At 38.4% G+C, this 21,076-nt stretch overlaps 1 protein-coding gene across 8 annotated transcripts in view; it reads left to right on the top strand.

The window, feature by feature from the left end:
- The window catches only part of Ccser2 (coiled-coil serine rich protein 2), a 104,043-nt gene that overhangs the window by 59,294 nt on the left and 23,673 nt on the right, over window positions 1–21,076 (top strand). For all 8 annotated transcript variants that reach the window (XM_029541447.1, XM_021203075.2, XM_029541451.1 and 5 more), the window contains 3 exons: window positions 5,388–5,583; window positions 17,299–17,382; window positions 19,912–19,998. In XM_029541447.1, the coding sequence (XP_029397307.1) occupies window positions 5,388–5,583; window positions 17,299–17,382; window positions 19,912–19,998 (367 nt within the window). The remainder of the gene's footprint in view (window positions 1–5,387; window positions 5,584–17,298; window positions 17,383–19,911; window positions 19,999–21,076) is intronic.

The following is a 21,076-nucleotide window of genomic DNA, read 5'->3' as shown; positions in this document are numbered from 1 at the left end:
CCTTGCTGATCATCTGGTTTGACATGTTTGTTACTGAAGACAAACCTAAAGAGGTACTGTATTCTTCTGCATCACTCAGTCTTGTAGGGAAGGAAGGTAGGCTAGCAGCAGGTTCCCATAGTTTTTATTCTCTTGGAGTGTCTTCTATTTTAGATTTCCTTTTTATCTTAAACATTGCTTTGCTAGGTGTGGAATGCTTTATTGGTAGTCTTTTAAGATGTTTTGACCCCTTGCTTCCTGATGAGAACTCAACTCTTATTTAATATTTCTTCCACATCAGGAGTCACTTTTCTTTGCCATCTAAATAATACTAACTTTGATTTTGGCTTCAAAAAAAGTTAGATGATGGGGTGACTAGACTATCATGTCTGGAGCTTGTTGAGCTTCTTGGATATGTAGATTAATATTTCATTAGGTTTTGGAAGTTTCTTATGATTACTTGTTTATTTTCACCATTGACTTGCTCCTTCCTCTAACTGTTGTCTGTCACATTAAGTATTAAGTGAGTTTCATTCTTTCTTGTCATAAAAAGTTTGAAAAAGAAGTACTCAGATAAGTCAGCTTTTTCCTCTCCAGGATTTGTTGTTGCTATGGCCTGTTGCCACTTTCTGTTCTGCTGCGGTGAATGGGAGTTCTTGGTGGTCACACTCTTTGCAGCGATGGTGGTGTGCTTTGGACATCAACTGTTGGCTGTGCAGTGGTGCCTTGTTTAATCCACAGTTCTCAATGACTTACAGTGCTGAACATTTTTTTCAGACGCTTATTTTCCATTTATGTCTCATTTTTGCTAAGGTGCCCAGATCTTTGCCAATTTTTTAAAATTGAGTTATCCTTATATTGTTGAATTTTAATGGTTCTTTGTATATTTGAGATATTAGTCCTGAATCAGATACATATATGAGAAATATTTTCTTCCAGTCTGGGTCTTTTCCAATTTCTTAAATGGCGTTCTCACTTTTAAAATTTGACGATGACTTTTAAAGTTTCAGTTTACATGTTTTCTTTCTTGGAATACATGAATATGTGTGTACATACACACTGCATCTGAAAACACATTTGCAAGCCAAGATATACCAGGTTTTCTTTCCTAATACATAGGAATTTTATACTTGTACATTTTTTTGAGGTCTCTTGTTAATTTTTGAGGTTATTTCTTTTCTTTTCTGTTTTTTTCGAATTATTTATTTATTTATTTATTTATTTCATGTATGTGGGTACACTGTCTCTGTTTTCAGACACACCTGAAGAGGGCATGGGATCCCCATTATAGATGGTTGTGGGCCACACCATGTGGTTGCTGGGAATTGAACTTAGGACCTCTGAAAGAGCAGTCAGTGCTCTTAGCTGCTGAGCCATCTCTCCAGCCCGGTTATTTCTTTTCTTTTGCATGTAGGTATCTCTTGCTTGGTTAAAAGATCATCCAATATTAAATTGCCTTTGTTGCTTTTTCAAAGAGGAGGTGAATGTGTTTGTGTATCCATTTCTAGAATGCTGCCTTCTTGTCTCGTTTTTGTCTGTTGTTTCTCCAAATTCCATCCTATCTTTATTATTACAGTTCTAGATAGAAAGTCCCTAAGTGGGTGAGTGTCAGTTTTGGCTGATCTTTTTCTAACTTGTCAAATCAAGTCAGTGATTCTACAAGATAACATCCTAGGGTGTTGATTAGGATTGTGCCAGATATAGCATTTAAAGAATTAAATAATTACCATAAAGCATGCCTATTCAACTTCTACCTACAAGTTTTTAATGGTCAGAAAAACACTAAAGATTAATTTTGAAATAAAAGGTGTGACTTAGAAGACAGAGAAGAGCAATGCTCTCATACCCGAGCGTGTGCTCACGGAGACTGTGCACCTGCCAGTGCAAAAGTGCATCCTCGTGGTAGGACCGTTTGCAAGTGGGGAAGTTTAAGAAGCTGAGTTACAGATAGGATGTGTAATTTGGGAAGATGCCTCTAAAATTATAATTAATTAGTAATGCGATTGTTTTATTATTTAGGCTGGTGGGTTAATGTCAAGTGCTACTTCAAATTCTCCTTTTCTCCTCGTCCTCTTCTTTCTTCTTTCCTTCTCCTTTTCTTTCTCCTTTCTTTTCCTCCTTTTTCTCCTTCTCCTTTTTCCCCTTCTCCTTATTCCTCTTCCTCCTTTTAAAAAAATAACGTAGTTAATGAGTTATAACAGGTTCTGAGTTAGTGCTGCTGGCATGAGCACGGACAGGAAGGAAGCCCTCCATTAGAACCTACCCTCAGCTAAATCCCTGACCTCCCCCTCCCCTGCAGCCAGCAAATACAGATGGCTCTGTAGCTAGGGGTGGAGCCTCATGAGCCTGTCCCAGGACGAACTGTCATCCTCCTGTGTGCAGCTAACCCATAGTGCCTGCGAAGTCATGAGTGCCATGCCATGTCCACAGGACAGACTTCTCAGCACTCTTGTCCGTCTCCCAGCTCTTGCGTTCCTCTCTCCTCCTCTCCATAGTATTTCTGAGCCTTAGCAGGGCTGATAATGTGTGTCCCATTTAGGGCTGAGCACTCAACAATCACTTATTTTCAACACTGTGGCCAGTTGGGAGTTGCTACTCACAACCGCCTGCTACTCACTGTAGTAAGACGCTTCTCTGACCAAGGTTGAGAGCATCATTAATTTATTGGTATTAACAGATAGATAGAAGATAGTGTGACACCTTGTCCATTTGGCAAAATAGTAATAGTCCCACCCTATGACTTCTATAGCCATGGACTTGTAACCAGATTTCTTATACCAGACATAAATTCTTTCCTGTGGAACAGGCTTGATTCCAATTAGAAGACTGTTAGCCACTCCATAACTGTCATGACTATTAGTGGCCACCTCATTCTGACAGGTCAGTATTTTGGGGTTAGCAGCATATCTAGCCAGTAGAGAAGAAGTTTCAAGGTCAGTTCCAGCTTGATTTTTCTGTCCTGCAACCAGAATGTGCTGTGTCTTCAGCAGGGGGACTTGACATTTTGTGGTAGTATGGGAACAAAATGATGATTAATATCCTGTATTGGTTAAGGAGCTTCTGCAGCTTCCCTGAATCACAGGGAAGTCTCATGCCTGTCATTTATATTTAATATATCTTCTTTTTAAGAACGCATTAACTACCCACAGAAAGCACCTCCATTTAAACACACACACACAGGCACACGCGTGCGCGCGTGCACACACACACACACACACACACACACACACACGTCTGCACATTCATGCTTATAAAATAGTGGGTTTCCTTAAGGCTCTCCCATACCTCCTTTATTTTGGGTAATCCTCCCTACACATACCCTCCTATTCTCCCAACCCTTTTCACACCAATATTTTGCCTGCATGTATGTATGTGTACCATGTGTGTATCTGGTGCCTGCAGAGGGTAGAAGGTGAGGATTCCTTGAAACTGGAATTATGGATTGTGAGAACATGTGGGTTCTGGGAATTGAACTCAGGTCCTCTGCAAGAACAAAAAGTGCTCTTATCTACTAAGCCATCTCTGTAGGCCTAAATAATAATTTTTTAAAAAGTTTTTATCATGTCACAGCTATAGAATTTTAGAATATCAGAAATGTAAAGCTTTAAAAAATATATCAAACTAGTAGTTAAAAATCCCTTTTCCTTACTCAGTACCAAAGCAGTTATAACAATAAACACTTAATGCACGTTAAAGGAATAAGAAATATAGCCTTTTTCTTCATGAAGCATAAAGTTTTCCAGGTATTAAAACCATATACAGTGTGTTGTGGTGTGGAGCCCAGTACTGGGCTCTATAAAAATACCTATAGCAGCTCAAGGTTCTACCTTACGGGATTAAAGGGGCTTTTCCAGAAAGAGATGTCAGCGGACTAAAGATGAAGAGGGGTTGCTGAGATATCTTGAGTGGAGGGACAGTGGGATGAGTGACTATAGGAACTACTGCAAAGATGTGTCCTTTGAAAATGACACATAAATAGTGTGCTTTGGGAATTCTGGACAGTTAGCTGTTGGTTAAGTTTCTATGAGGGAGAAAGGATTGGGGAAAGAGCTTGAAGAATAAACTGGATTTTGTCTGTGGCATCGTAAACCATTTTGAAGATTCTCCTTTTCTTTCTTTCTTTTTTTTTTTTTTATTAGTAGTACTGAAATTTGAATGAGTAGTTTCAGAGAATAACAATAGTGTAAAAATACCTTACAGTAAATTCTGAGTGTTTTGGGAATATTTGTTAAAAGATAGAAGCTTAAGTAGATGCCGTATTCCTCTTCATGATGGTTGAAATATAACACACTGATTTTTACATATTCAATACACAGGATTTAACTTCATTTCTAATGTTTTCTAAGTGTACCTCATTAGGACATTGAGATATCATGTAGTTGTCATACGTTAATAACTGTCAGAAATTTTGTGTAACGTGGATACAGTAATTTTAAGCTATCAAATCTGACTAGCACATTATATTTTACATTCCCATAAAATACATTATCCTTAGTGTATTTCTTTTATTCTTAATGTTTTTTTTTTTTTAATTCTACATAGCTATTAAAGGATGAAACTGAAGGAAACTGCAGCTTTCTCTTGAGATGGGCTTGTTCTCTAGTTCCTCTTGCCTCAGGCTGTGATTCTGACTTAAAGTTCTAAAGGGTTTTTTTTTTTTTTTAGACAAGCTTGCATTTAGTTCAGGCTGTCTTCAAATATGCTGTGTAGCTGAGGAGGATAACCTTGAACTCCTGATCCTCTGGCCTGTACCTCCTGAGGGATGGAATGATAAGACTGTACCATCACATCCAGATTATGTGGTGATGAGAATCAAGTTCAGAGCCTTGTGTGTGCTGGGCAGGCATTCTATCCAGGGCTCAAAGAGTAAGTTTTGTTTTCTTAAAGTGTAGTTTGAGATTAGGGAGTACGTGGTTTACATCAGACTCTTTTAAAACCTTGCTTAAACCTGTATTAGTAAAGATGGACACTGAAGAGATGATATTCTCATAGTGTGTCCACATTGGGAATAATGTGGCTCTGTCAGTTAGCTTTGGATATAGAGTACTGTATCATTTAAGATGCCAGCCCAAGTCAGAAGCTGAAGAGCAGTCAGCACAGAAAGGACTGAGCATACCTCTAACTCCTATAGCTTTGACAGGAGCATTGTCTGCGTGGTTTTGACTCTTAAGGTTGGTTCCTTCAGCTAATGTATGAATATACAAAGTGGATGGAGTTAGGGAATCATAAAAGTCAGTTTTGCTAACAGGTAAGCAGATTGTACTGCTCAGAGGGACATTTGGTGATGGTGGTGAGTATGAAGGCACTGTGAACTGAGTTGTAAAGATTGCTGAAGTAATGCCTTGCCATTCTTTCTTCGTTCTTCTTAAACTGTATATCTTTTCCTTCCTTCTTCCCCACCCTTCCAGAGGCTCTCCTTATAGAGAATCTCCTTTGGGTCATTTTGAAAGCTATGGAGGGACCCCCTTTTTCCAGGCTCAGAAGATGTTTGTAGATGTGCCAGACAACACAGTGATCCTGGATGAGATGACCCTCAGGCACATGGTCCAGGATTGCACAGCTGTAAAAACGCAGTTACTGAAACTCAAGCGTCTGTTACACCAGGTGAGTGTGTAATGACTATTTCAGCTCCACCTCTGTAGCTTGAAAAAGAAGAAAAGAAATTGATGAAAGTACCCCACAGAAATAACTTGGCTTTCAGAGCAGATCGCAGTTGTCCACGGGAGGAAGACTTGGAGGGGCAGTTCAGTTCCTGGCGTTAGATTGTGTGCGAGGCGTTAGATTGTGTGCGAGGGGTTGCTCTCTCTCTTGGCAGACTAATGCTAGAACCAGTGACAAACTAGCCTTCTGTTGAAAACTAGCCCCTCTGTTGACTAGCTTACACCAGTTCCACCTCCTACACATTCTGTACTTTGTGCCGTAGGTGGAGAATAAGATTTGATTGCAAAATAGGAACCCATGGGAGGCATTTTGGGTTCAGTCTGTAACACCTGGACATTTTAATTTTAATCACTATGCAGACTTTCATTAAAGATTTACATTTATCTTCCTGGTGAGGGGAGGCAAGTAGGGCCTCTCTTTGTAGCTCTGGCTTTTCTAGAATTTGCTATATAGGCCAGGTCGTCCTTAAACTCACAGAAATGTGCTTGCCCCTGCTTACCTAGTGTGAAACACATGAGAAAACAGTAAGAAAGGAAAAAAAAAAACTGGGCAAATTAGAAGGTTGGACATTGTTTAAAAAAATGGTGAACTCTTGTTTGTGCTCTAAGCAGAAGGCTCAGAAAGCAATTAATGAAAACAAACCAGGGAATTTTTTTTTACACAGTGTCTTTGTCCCAAGGCCCGATGCACATGTTGTAGGAAAGCCCTTAACAACAGTATGACGTGAAACATATCAAGGGAGGTCCCCACACCCTCTTTACCATCTACCACTCCCAGCCCCTTGCCCAAACCAAGAAGTGGAGTCTGTTTCATCTTCTTAAGTGTTAGAGTTCACTCCTGTGGCTTTGTACTGTGTTAGACAAGTGCTCTACTACTGAACCACATTACTAGTTATTGAAACTTGTTTTGCTAAAGTCTTCTTTCTGAGTTCACTTGAACAAACTTTCCTTTCCATATAAATGTTTAAAATTGTTAACTGTTGCATTTGTCCTTAACCTATTTATATTTCTTGTTTTTGTTTTTGTTTTTTTGTTTTTTTNTTTTTTTTTTTTTGGTTTTTGGTTTTTGTTGTTTTGAGACAGGGTTTCTCTGTATAGCCCTGGCTATACGGTCACTCTGTAGACTAGGCTGACCTCCAACTCAGAAATCCGCCTGCCTCTGCCTCCCAAGTGCTGGGATTAAAGGCGTGCACCACTACTACCTGGCTCATTTCTTGTTATATGCACCTCCGTTTTACATTGTAATTTAGATAGGACTTTTTTGTCTCTAATTCTTTAACTTAACACAGTTTTGTGGGATAGCGTTGTGGGACAATAGCCATCATCTCATCTTTCTAGCCAGAAACAAAGACCTTGAGATTTGTTTTTCAAGGTCACCTTTATGTGTGTATTGTGTTTTAAAACCCAGACCTTTGCATTATTTTAGGTTAATATTCTGTATGTTTTATTTCATTATTTATGATCTTGATGATATTTTAAAATCCTGAACTTGACACTATGGGAATAAAATGAAAACAGTTTTGGCAATGCCTTATCCACCTTTAATTCCCTATAGCCTGCTTCAAAAATGTTTTGGTTGAAGCATAATATCCATGTGAGCATGCTGTCTCATGGACTTTTACAAATGGAAATGTAGTGTGTTATGCATTTGGTATAAATGGGTGTGTAGCCAGCACATGCCCAGAAGGAGAACATGTTCTTCTGTTTTGTTAATGGGACCGTTTATTTGGTTTTTGAAACAATCAGTCTGTTGGCCTGTTTTGAACTTGGAATGAAGAAACCATATACTATCCTGTCTGACTTAGGTCATTAACACCGTCTGTATGCGTCATCATTTATGCTTTGCACCTGTGCTGAGGTTGACTATTGTATGATACAAGCATTTCACAGTTGGCAGGCACTGGGCAAGTTTCCAGTTTGGGTTCTGTGACTGGAGCCACTGCAAGTTCCTAGCACATCTTTGGATGCACATCTTTATGCATGTCTGTTTTTCTGTACCCGAGTGTTAGGACTGGGCCCATCATAAAGCAATCACATCCTACTAGACATTGCAGTAGTTTCCAGAGAAGCTGTGCAGGTCCGTTGTCATCTGCTCATCTCCTCTCATGAGTTCCTCTGTTTTTGTCATATTATCACATTCTGTTCTCTTTCAGTTTTGGAACAGCAAATGAAGAATTTAAGGCAGAGTAATAGAAAAAAATCATAATATTTCTTTGTGACATTTTGTTTGGGTTGCAGTGTATTTGGTCTCTATGATGCATTCTGTTTTCTGCAGGTTGCTTATCTTGAGAATAAGACAAAGAAATATGCACTAGTGTTTATGAAATGTCAACTATGATGTGTTCCATATTTCTTGTCACTGAAATATTGAGCACAAAACCAGGAATTTTTATTTAATCATGTGTGTGTTTTCATGGTACATGTATATGAACATACCATGTACAAATGCACTTTTTTTTTTTTTTTTTTTTTTTTTTTTGGTTTTTTCGAGACAGGGTTTCTCTGTGTAGTCCTGGCTGTCCTGGAACTCACTCTGTAGACCAGGCNGGAACTCACTCTGTAGACCAGGCTGGCCTCGAACTCAGAAATCCGCCTGCCTCTGCCTCCCAAGTGCTGGGATTAAAGGCGTGCGCCACCACGCCTGGCTCACAAATGCACTTTTTGTTTTTTGTTTTTTTGTTTTGTTTTTTTTTGCCAGCCAGAGGAAATACTTAAAGCAGCTGTATCGTGACTGGCTTTCTGAGTTTAGAACATACTGAATGGTTACTACTTGGTGGTAGAAAGCCAGAAATGGGGGCAGGGTGAGGAAGGATGAAGGGAGAGACAACATGGTTTATAATGTCAGCGGAGACATTAAAATGAATAATATAAATAGGCTAAGCATAAATCAACCTCAATGAAAGTATTGAAGGGATGCATAGAAAACTGTAGTAAAATGTGATTAATATAAATTTAAGGTTTTTTGAACTTAACTTTTTGCCAAAACTAAATACATGAACACAAGTCTAGGTGGGGAAGCTTGTCAGCGTGTAGATCTCATCACCCATGGGGGAAAAGCATATATGAACATGGCATCATAGAAACTGTATACTGCACAAGGGTCATGGTATGGAAAGATGTGAAACTGCTTGGCACTCAATACCCAGACTGAGAAATGAAACAGTAATAAGGTTCCAGTGTGCTCCTTTCTGGTTGCAAACTCCTGTTTACCAGAATCTAGTTTTCCCATTACACATTTTAGATGCTGTCCCTGTCTTAATTAGGGTTTTATTGCTGTTAAAAGGCAGCATACATGTGGCAACTCTTATAAAGGAAAACATTTAATTGGGGCTGGCTTACTGTTTCAAAGGGTTAGCCATAGTATCCGCTATTGTCATAATATGCATGCAGATATTGGGCTAGAAAAGAAACTGGAAGTTCTACATCTTGATCTAGAGACATCAGGAGAGAGTGTGTGTCACCATAGGCATAGCTTGAGCATAGGAGACCTCAGAGCCTATCTCCACAGTGACACTTATTCCAACCAAGCCATACCTCCTTATATCGGGACTTACAGTGTACCTGCCAATAATGGGATAAAGGCTTTTAAATGTTTTATAGCTTAAGCCTTTTAGCTAGGGCATTCTCTCCTACTCTAAACTGTATACTGCACAAGGGCTAGAATTTCCAGTACATTACTTAAGATCAGTAACTGTTTTGAAATTCAGGAGATAGGTTTGCTGTATTAAGCCATATATTAAAGTGTATATATATATATATATATATATATATATATAATTTTTTACTAGAAAATGTGCTCAAATTAACTTGTGTTATTTAGGTACTTTTGTGGTTCCATATATATTTTAGGATTGGTTTTTACTAATTTTGTGAAGGAAGTCCCTGGCGTTTAGATAAGGATTTTATTTAATCTGTCAGTTGCTGTAGGCAGTGTTATTGTGACATATACATCAGAGAAGGTTCAAGGTAACAGAAAGTCTTTATTAGTTGGTTGGCAACAATGCTGGTTTCTCAGGTCTTTCTCAGGGTGAGCTTTTAAGCACAAAAAACACATCCTGAGTTGACACACCTCAGATAACAAGAACTGTTAGCTAGAAGCAGAACTGCAGAAATCGAAGAGTAAGGGTCCTACATTTACAGACGTCCCCGGAACTGTGGACTCTGGTGGAGCAGGCCTCTGCTCTCACTGTGGCAGGTGGTGCTGCCTGTGTGCTGGGATTCGAGGTCTGAGTGGTCCTTCAGTCATGGTGTCAGCTGTGCCTATTAGAGTATGAAAACTTGCAAGTTTTAAACTGTTACATAGATGTCCCAACTTGAACTGTACTTACTTTAAGGTTTATTTAGTTGTTATTCCTCTGACATTCTCCATACTGTATATTAAGTACTGTTTGAATGTCCGAAAGTTTGACAGTATTGAAGTTAAAAAAAAGAGAACCTTGGTTTTTTACTGCGCATTAGTGTCTTATTCTTAAAATTATAGGTTAAGCCTAGCGAAGAATGAGTCTTGAAATGAGGTTTGTTCATGATGGTTATGTGTTTTAGTTAAGTAAAACAATATAAAATTACAAAAGATCATTTGTATAATAAAGATAAACTAATGGAACTTGTAATGCTATGTGTATACATGTAAGCATAAATATATGCAGGCTTACATATTCATGTATGTATATGTAGTGTACCTGAATGTGACAGGAAATTTACTTCATTCTGTGTGTCATCTTCCTCACTCCCAAAAAACGTATTTAGTAGGTAAATAATAGTATACTCAAAGCTTTAAATCTAATAAGCTATAAATGTAGGTGAATGAACGATAAATAACGGAATTTTCAGCATGTAGGTAAAACATTAAAAACTCAGTAAGTCTACAGAGTGATAATTGTGCTGTTTTATCAAGAAACTTATGCAGAAAATGTTTGATCTAAAGGAAGTCTGAGTATTTAATCACTTTTTAATTCATAGATAATACATACCTAAGCAGAATGGCTAGCTTATAGTTTGGGATGTCATGAAAATGCTAATTAGAATTATCATTTGTTACAAAGGATAGACAATTATCTGCTGTATAAACTCTGTAAGAGTCGATCTGAGGTGTACGATGTGAACCTGCCCTCCTTTGTAGGTCTAGTATAGTTTTAACTAGTATTATGGCAGCATTGCATTTAGAATTTGTAAAAATGAGTCCAAAAGTGGGAATGACAAAGGGTAAACTTTGTGAACACTGAAAGAGACTAAGGGGGGAGGGATAAAACAAACAGAAAATCAGCAACCAAGCCTTTAGCTCAGGATAGGCTACTGTACTAACACAGAGCAGTGGATGAGAATGGGGGGGGGGGGATGGGAAGCAAGAGAACAATACCGAAGGATTTACTAATTGAGAAAGACATAGAAAAAGATTTTTAAAAAGATTGTGGGTTTTTTTTTTTAATTTTTTATTTTATTTATGTATTTTTTTTCCAAGACAGGGTTTCTGTGTGTAGCCCTGGCTGTCCTGGAGCTCACTCTGTAGACCAGGCTGGCCTCGAACTCAGAAATCCGCCTGCCTCTGCCTCCCAAGGGTAGGGATTGCGCCACCACTGCCCAGCAGTAAAAAGATTGTTGAGTTTAATCAGTAATACAGACCAACAGTATAGAAACTTCTCTTTGGAGCTAAATGTTTAAATATCGGTGTGTGTGTATGTGTGTGTGTTTCCCTCCCTTCCTTTCTCTTCCTTTTTCTTTCTTCCTTTCTTTGGGCAGGAGTGATGAGCAGTGTCCCATTAGGTGCTCCAAGCTTGCTAGTCTCATTTATCCCAGCCCTGAACGTTAGGATTACAAGTATGCACCACCATGCTTGGTTTGGGGGGAGGGCAACATAGAAACCGTGTCCATATTTAGAGATGTGTTACTTAGGTTAATGACAAATTTAAATACAGCTTTACAGATAGTATTTTTTCATACTCTTAGGATGAGGTTTTTCATGGATTTCAGCACTCTCACTTGTTTTCAAATGTCACCTGTTTCTCTTTTGTTTAAGATGCTATGCCTCAAGCATCCGTCAGGACCAACTCACTTTTGAAAAACTGAAAATCAGGCTTTAAAGCCTAGTTTTTATATCCTTGGATGTTGCTTTGAATTACTAGATTTTAAATACCATAGATCAATTATAAACAGTAGTACTCAAAATTGTTAATTGACATTGTGGACTGGATTTGATAAGATTTGTCTGTGTATCTTTGAATTTACAAACAAACAACTACTTTTGAAAATAAAAAGAAGCCCTTTCCCTTTCCCCTGCTGGCTTTCTTGAGATTCCTCCATGACCAGGCGTGCTAGCCTGTCTAAACACAAAGCAGCTTTGTTGACATCACTGATGATGCTTGTCAGCACAGACTGCTCAGTGCTGCCAGAATGGTTTCCTAACCATTTCAAGTATTCATGTCCACTGCAGCTGCTCTGGAACTCATAGGAAGGCCCCAGGTTTTGCAGTCTCCTGAGAGAACCTCCCGGGTAAGATGGCATTACCAGGTTTTGCAGTGGTTAGTATGTGGAAGCTAGGTATCAGTTCAGAAGTTTACTTTCATACTGTCTCAGAAAAGAACACTGTGAGAAGGTTGGCTGACAGTTATCCTTTCATGCTCTTAGATGAGAATGGGTATTCATCTTTAATAAAATGCCAGTGTCGACAGGGAATGCAGCTCAGTGGTAGAGTTCTTTCCGAGTGGGAACAAGAGCCTGGATTCAACTCTCAGTCTGAAAACAGGTCTTATTTTGTGATTTGTAGATGAATACATTAGCATTATAATTGCATTTAGAATTCAACTAAAGAAACTGCTGATACTTCACTCAGTAAAAGCCTAGAGTATTTGGGCAGTGAGCTAACCAAACTGTTCATATTTTCTTCAGTTGCTACACTTTGTATCTTATTTTCTTCTTGAGTTTGTTAAATATCCTTATGCAAAACATTCAAAACAGTGTCCAACATCAGTATTACTTACCTATTATGTATATTATGAAGTAAAAGCATCATGTGTGAAATTATTTCTTAGTATTATTTATTAAATTAATTTATTGTGTGAGTGTATGTGTGTGTGAGTGCATGTGTGTGTGTGTGTGAGTGTATGTGTGTGTGAGTGCATGTGTCTGCATGCGAGTGTGTGTGTGTGTGTGTCTGTGTGTGTGTGTGTGTGTGTGTGTGGAGGCTGAACAACAAAGCAAATCTTGGAAGGGTTGGTTTCCTTTTTTCACCACGCAGTTCCTAGGAACTGAACTCAGGCTCTCAGGTGTAGTGACAAGTGCCTTTACCTGAAACACCATCTTTAAAAATAAGATGTTTTCATTCCATTTATAATTTTCTGTTACATGTCTCAAAGTATTTTCTAATTTTGTCCCAGATACTTTGGCCTTAGTCAAGGTTGAATAGATAACACTACCATTGTGAGTGTCTTATTTAAGAGAGGAGCAGTCTTACTAATTAATTCAGGTAAAGAGTGTGTCGATGATCATTAAGCTCTTGTGCTTTGATCTAAAAAAAACCTTTTTCCTCTTTGATCTTTTAAAATCTAAATTGCTAGCCTTCTAAAAATAGAAGCCAAGTTTTTTTTTTTTTTTTAATTTAAGATGTAGAAACAACTTATTAAGGCTTGCTAATTTTCTTAGGTAAGCCTATTGAGTCACTCTCTTCCCACCTCCCTAGTGTTTAAAGTCTTAGGTGGGGCCTGGGGAGGTAGTACAGTTGGTAGAGTGCTTGTCTGCCATGCATGAGGCTCTAGGTTTGGTTCCCACCCTCATTAAATTAAACGTACTGACATCTTGCCTGTAATCCCAGCACTTGGGTGTTGAGTCAGGAAGGTCTGGAATTTAAGGTATTCGTAGCTGTGCAGCATCTTGAGTCCGGCCTGGGCTTCATGACACCGTTTGGAGAAAAGAAAACTGAGGATATAGTGCCTTGGTTTCTTTTAAATTAAATTAACTTCTAATCTTAATACCTTGATAATAAGGAACAGTATTGGTATGAATAAAATTCTTAAGGATGTGTCAGTAACTTTGTAAATAGAACAGGAATTTGACAGTTTCATTTATGGGCTATAGAAGTTAACTTTTTGAGGCTATAGTGTGTGTTTTAAAAGAATTACAAATGAAGCCATTAAATAAGAGCACCAGCTTAGGGCTTCTCTTACTTTCTTAGTGAGTACTCTGCACGACTTGCCTACCTGTCCATCTCATTCCACCTCTGATTAGCCTCTCCTTCCTCACCACAGCTTTCCCTCCCAAAGCTCTGCTATAGTGCTCAGACAGGCCTCTGACCCTCTGCAGTGTCCGTAGTGCTGGGGTGACAGGCATGTGTTGAGGTTTCCTGTGTTCATATGTGTGATTACATTCCTTGTAGGTGGTTGAACTAGCTTTGTATTCATTGAATTAGTTCCATTTGTTCATGACACTTTTAGTTCCTGGATACTTTGAATCTGATTTTCAGAATTCTGTTAGGAATCTTTGATCTTAGTTGTAAAGCATATTGGTCATGTTTTACTGACACACTTTAGTTTTGCTGTTAGGGATGTGATTGATAGGATCACTTTAGAATTGTACATGTGATGGCTCTTGATACATTTATGCTACATGTTTTTATAGTTTCTAAAGAACCTGGGTATTTTTGTTTGTTTGTTGTTGTTGTTTTAGTGACAGTCTCTATGGCTGGCCTGGAAATTATGGAAACTGGCCTGCCTCGCTGCCTCCCAGTGCTGGGATTAAAGGCAGCCACCACCACATCTTGACCAAAGAAACTGTTATGAGTTTCATTGATTGTTTTTTGTTGTTTTACTTCCTGTTCCTTACTGTTTCATTTCTGTTCTCTACTTGTTCTTGGTCTATTGTGTTCTAGATACAGGTGAGAAGCCTTTTTATTTATGTCAGCCTTTCTAACCACCACTTTCCCTAGACTCCCCTTTAATTGCATTCCATACACTTAGGTCTAGAACTTCATTTTCTCATTTACCTATGATTTCCTCTTTAGGCTCATGCAGGATTGGAAGTTTGTTTTCCTTTCCAGCTTTTGAGAGTCCCACTGTTACTGAAGTGAACCCCTGTTTTCACAGGACCTAGTTGATTAATTCAGTTCCTTGAATAGAGCTTCTTCAACTCCTCCCATGTTTTATGCTTGCACATTTCTTCTGTGACATCGGTGAATGAATGTGGACATCTTTTGCTATTGCCCCCACACACTCCTAAGCAGACTCTATTCATTTCTTCTTCCTGGTCAGTGTGTTTTCTGTTAATTAGTTATATTAGGTCATTTCTGCCCATCTGTTTTCATATTCTTTCTGTCATCGCAAGTAAGGCTTTAAATTTTAAAAATATTTAATTATTTTTACCTTACATATTTTATTTGTGGGTAGAGATATTTTCTTCTATTTACTTTAGGAGTTTACCCATAGTTTTGCAGTTTTTTAACGATAACCCTTATAAGTATACCTCTTCTAGTTAATTTTAAATTCTGTGCCATTAGGCTTTAGTGTTCATGTGAGTTGATATTTTTCTGTTTGTATATGTAGTAATTTTGTATTGTGTCTTGGATAGTTCAGTGTTATATGTTTAGTTTTTTATCTTGTTTGAGTTCCATAGTGAATACACACACACACACACACACACACACACACACACACACACACACACACACACACACCCCTACCTCCTTCTTAGATAGGGACAGGTCTAATAGGCCTCAGGGTACAAACTCTGGATTGAAACCATGGTATGGTTCCTTTTTTAGTGCTTTTGTCCTATGGTGTACATCTGTTTGGTGCTCAGCAGAGGCTAGTTGGGACCTGCTTATAGTTTTAGTTTATTTCTTGCCTGTCTTTCAACCTTGGATAAGCTGTTCAAGAGCAGTTGTGCTTGGGTGATGCAGGTTAGTGGGTTTCCTGATAGATACTGTTTATCCCTGGTGTTTTCAGCTTGGCTGAGCTCTCTCTTTCCTTTCACCTAGATTAGGTTTTTCTTTTTCTTGCCCTGCTGCATAATATCCCACAACTACACCCAGAGACATGGAAAAACAGTATGTGCTGTGTTTTCTCCCACTCTTTTGGTGTTCTGTACTGTAGGCAGGAAGATATTTAGTTATTTGGAAGTAGGCTAAGTTTTCAGAACCTCTTTTTCACAAATACACATTTTTTTTTTTTTTTTTTGGTAAGACCCTGCATTTGCCATGCCGTGCCATGCCATTGGAAGAGAGATGAGCTTCTTACTGAGATGTGTGTTGTAAAATAAATAAATACCTTATCTGTGCCTCTGTTTTAAAACCATTTCACAATCTAATGTTCTGGGATTAGGGGAATAGCTCATTCAGTCAAACACTCATTTTGAAAACAAAAGAATTTGAATTTTAATCCCCAGTAGTCATGTGACATGCGAGGTATGTATTAGCACTGGGAAGGTAGAGACAGGGGGTGGGGGTGGGGCACCTCATTGGTAAATCAGACCAGTGAAAGACCATCACAAAAGAAATGAATGCCATTCCTGAAGATGACAATGGGATAGTTTCCCACTTTCCACATGCATACTTGCATGCAATAATGCAATACACACACACACACCCCACTCAGGTCTTAGTGTTCATAATATCCCTAGTAGTAATGGAATTTATCCAATGCCAAGAATTTGGCAAATGTTTATTAGTCTTAACTGCAATCTGTATTGCTTGTTAAGTTTTGTTAAATACATATTCTGTGGCCCATTTCTGCAGATTCTGATTGAATCGGTTTGTTGTGTAACAAATGGATTAAATAGGAGGCAGTGGTCCTGGAGCTGCTGCAGATGTGCTTGTTGCGCGGACTCAGTTCCTCAGCATCACCTCGGGCACATCCTGCACTGCTTTATCTTCCTTGACATCGTCTCTTTGAATCATTGAATATGGGACGTTTTAAACTAGAAAATCAGTTCATCAAAAAGGGAGGATTTAATGGTATTCTCACTTTTCTATTTTGGTGTTTAAAGACAAAATACTTTGCTTTTTCACTAATTTTCTTACATTCTGTAGCTTGTAGGATGGCTAAGACTTATCCATCATAGGATAGAACTTTTTGTATTTGGGCTTATATAGCACCAACTCATTAAGACATGGAACATTTCCAGCTTCCTCTTGTATCTGTCCCTGAAGTTTCCCCTTTGTCTGTGTCTATCCTGGTTTACAGCACAGAACCTCACTTGGCCTTTTTTTCAGATGGCTTATATTCATTTATTCAGGTGTCTTAGAGTCACATGACACATGTTCTTGGATACCTAGGATTTAATCAAATGATTTTTATGGCCAAGCTTTGTTGAGTTTTTAAATTTACTTGTGAATTGTTTATATTCAAAACCTGTATCCAGACCAAAGCAGATTTGGCTGAACTTGCCATTTTTCCTAGCTGAGTTAATTAATGTCCTTGGGACATCACCCCTGGTTGTTTTTAACTCTTAGAGGTTCAGGGCTCTGCAGTTGCCTTGGGCTGTCTTTGCTACTGCTCTCCCCTTTCTTGCACTCCCGCACCCCCACCCCCCACCAGTGCAGGCGGCGGGGAGGAGCTTTTGGAAATTTTAGCTCTTACTTGTTCTTTTTCTGTATTTAAACTAGGGGGAATTGGAGTTCAAGGGATGCTGGTGATTATTGTATTCATCTTTTATTTGTTATCTTTTTCCCTGGTAGCATGACGGAAGTGGATCATTGCATGATGTTCAGCTCTCATTGCCATCCAGTCCAGAGCCAGAAGACGGCGATCAGATATATAAGGTATGGCTAGGTATTTACACTGAAGATTTCAGAGTTTTTACTATAGAATAATACAGCAGCAACATTTTAAGCTATGATTAATAGCGGTATCAAAAAAACTAAAGCTTTTAGCAGTCTGTAGTGGCATATGCCTTAGATCCTACCACCCAGGATGCAGATTTGAAGTCTGCCTGTGCTACACAGTAGGTTCAAGGCCAGCCCAGACAACTTAGTGATATAATGTCACAAAAATGATCTGAGATTGTAGCTTCAGTGGCCAAATACTTTTTTAACATCTCTAAGGCCATGCATGAGATCAGTAGTGTAGGAAACAGGCCAACCTAGAGCTTTGCTGTCTGGGGAATCAATGAGATTTCCTTTGAACCTTTGCCATTGTATGAAACTAAACTGGTAGTCCAGTGATGCTTTAAATCATCCCTTGTCAGGTGGAAAGTAACTTGCCCCTGGGTAACTACTCTTGCTTATATCCATGAGTAATAATTATCAAAATAAGGATTTCAGTGAAGTTAAAATGGTAGTATTTCATATATCCACAGAACTGAAGAAAGATTAAGATAATGAGATTACCTTTTACATGTTTGAAAATCTAATTATAGAATTCATGTATATTTTAATAAGTAATTGAAAATATTATAATTCTCATGATTTTTAGATATTAGTAGATGGCTCTTTTACAACTATTTCTCAAGCATGCACAAATACTTTTGGTTCATTTAATATTTTCAAGTAAAGGTGTTCACATCCAAGGTATAATTTTCCAAGGTATAATTGTCCATGTTTGTTTGTCTTTGCAATAACATAATCTCAGATCATTACTGACTTCAAATAACATAATGCTAAGTCTCAGTTACACATGAACCGTAGAGTAGCTAAACTTCTGCTTCATGTGTCTTCTTCAATCTGAGAGCCAAACTGAGGGGTCAGCCCTGTTGTGTGACATTGCATTGCAGTATAAAGGAGAATGAGCTTTGGGAATTCGTATGAGTTCTACTTGGGCATAGCAAATGCTGCTTTCAGATGATTCAGATGGCCCAGGCTGGAACTAGCTGGGCAGAGGCGCATAGGCTGCTTAGTGACTTCTGAGTAACTTACTGGAAGCCAAATGGCACAATAGTTACATGGGTTAGTAATCTGGCCTTTTCCATTTGGTGTCTACCTATTGTTACTCAATTGCTCTCAGCCATGCGATTCAACACAAAGTGTTTCACATCAGCAGATCTGCAGAAGACTAGGTTTTATAAAACAGTTTCATATGTGCATCTAGTTTAAAACTAGTGATTTTGATAACCTTGAAGTATACTAAAATTTCCTTAGTGTTGTGGCTAACTTCTTTTTTCCTCACATCATTTTTCTCTCAAATTTTATGAAATTTTGTATATGCAAAGAATTAATTTTGAGACAAGGTCTCATTTAGTCCAGGCTGTTCTTGACCTTGCTGTATAGCTGAGGCTAACTTAGAACTCAGATCCTCCTGTGAACTCCTCACCTTTGAACTGCTGTGGTAACAAGTATGTGCCACCACACCGGGCCAGGAACTTGCTATAAAGAGACAGAACTAACCTCACCTTTTCACATTGCCCTGCTCTCATGGTTTGGTTTTTCATTTCTAAGTTGTCCATATGTTTAGTATTACACGATATACACATTGACACTGATATTAATTCTTGTCCTATTTCCTTTGTGTCTAGACAGATCATTTGTTGTTTATTTCTTATTCAAGCTGAGATGGAATAGATTATTGTGTCCTGTGTTCTCTATTTCTTTTGATTCATAGCATTTTGTAATGTCATTCAAGCTAGAAACAGATTTGACTCCTCCCACTAGATGTAAGTTGCCTGTGATCACTCTTGGTTCATTCAGGCTTCTCTTCTGGAGTATTGCAGTGCCTTGGGTGCAGCTTCTGCTTTGCAGTATTGGGCATGTCTAGTTAATGATGTTGACTGCTGCCTTTCTCTCTAATTCTCGCAGCACTTGTCAGGACGGTGGATCTTTGAAGGACACGCCTTCCCTGGAACTCACCAGGCGTATTTATTTATCTTTTGCTGAGTTCTGAGCCAATCTTGAAAGTTCTACTATACATTAATTATACAGTTTTACTATATATTATACAGTTCTACTATACATTAATTATCTGTTCCCTCTGTCCTGCCCTTGATATTTTCTAAGAGACAACTTAGAATTGTCCTTGAAATCTTAGTTGAAGTTAGTTTTCCATGGTGATTTCCTTTCCTGTATAACCTTTGTCCCAGTGTCTTTATTAAGTCAGTGCAGAGCAGTTAAGCACATACCTGCTTGTAGTCAGGGTCATCATAAATGCTGATCCAGGTGGGAGCTTGGTGAGTATTAGCTGTTCCTTCCCTTTTCCCCATTGATTACATTCAGTTGCCATTAGACCATGAAACTACTTTAAAATTGTTAGTAGAAGATTTCCTTTTAGATGAACAAATACGTCATTCATTGCTTGACTTCACTGATGTTATACTTCCCATTAGAAAATTTCATATAACAGCATTTTTTTTCATATTTCAGAATGAAGATTTACTAAATGAAATAAAACAACTTAAAGAGGAAATAAAGAAAAAAGATGAAAAAATCCAACTATTAGAGCAGCAGCTTGTAAGTATTATAACAGACTAAAGCCAAGGCTCCTCAACATTGGGGCAGTGTTCGCTTTTATAAGACTGAGTGGGAGTGGAGTTTGACGTTAGTTTTGACTTTTGAAGGTTCATGTAGCATTGTGTTCAGAGTACCTATGTTCCAGTAGAATATATGATTGAACTTTGACATAAAATATGAAGTATCCATGTGAATTATTCTTTGTTGGTTCATTGTTGATGGCCTCTTTTGTGGGAATGTAAAGTTCTTCATTTTTCTTTTGTTTATTGATGGAGAGTAAATGGCTTTCTTTCAGACAAGTGTTGAGGAATGAGTACATTTGGGCATTTTATCTGTGAGCAGAGTGAAACTAAGTTCTTGGCCTTATGTATTGTATTATACCAAAGGGATTCTAGAAAAGTAATTTCCTGTCTGTGGCAATGATAAATGATTTCTCAGCGCAAGGCTTGCTTGAATCTTCATAATTTTATAGTTGTTGTAATGTTAAATGTTCATAAGGAAACCATTTGTATAGTACTTTGAATTCACTTATAGGATAGTTTGTAATAATTAAAAGGCTAGGTAAAAAAACTGCATAAAATTGCAAAAATCAAAATAATATTTATTGAAAGCCAAAAAAACAATTCGACAGCAGATTCAGCTTTATAAAATACTAATTTCATGGAGAATGTAAAGGCCATAACAGTGAACTGTGCTACTGAGGTCATATTACAGGCATCCAGCTCATGAATGGATAGGAACAGACAGATCAGGTATGGTTAAAAAGGCAGGTGAACCAGGTGTGGTGGTGCACGCCTTTAATCCCAGCTCTTGGGAGGCAGAGGCAGGCGGATTTCTGAGTTCGAGGCCAGTCTGGTCTACAGAGTGAGTTCCAGGACAACCAGGACTACACTGAGAAACCCTGTCTCGAAAAACCAAAAAAAAAAAAAAAAAAAGAATTCATTTTGCCGGGCGTAGTGGCTCACACCTTTAATCCCAGCACTTGGGAGGCAGAGGCAGGTGGATTTCTGAGTTCAAGGCCAACCTGGTCTACAAAATGAGTTCCAGGACAGCCAGGGCTATACAGAGAAACCCTGTC

The sequence above is a fragment of the Mus pahari genome, chromosome 8 (assembly GCF_900095145.1).
Source record: "Mus pahari chromosome 8, PAHARI_EIJ_v1.1, whole genome shotgun sequence".
NCBI lineage: Eukaryota > Metazoa > Chordata > Mammalia > Rodentia > Muridae > Mus > Mus pahari.
Note: the sequence above shows the minus strand (reverse complement) of the source record. Positions and strands in the feature narration are given on the sequence as shown.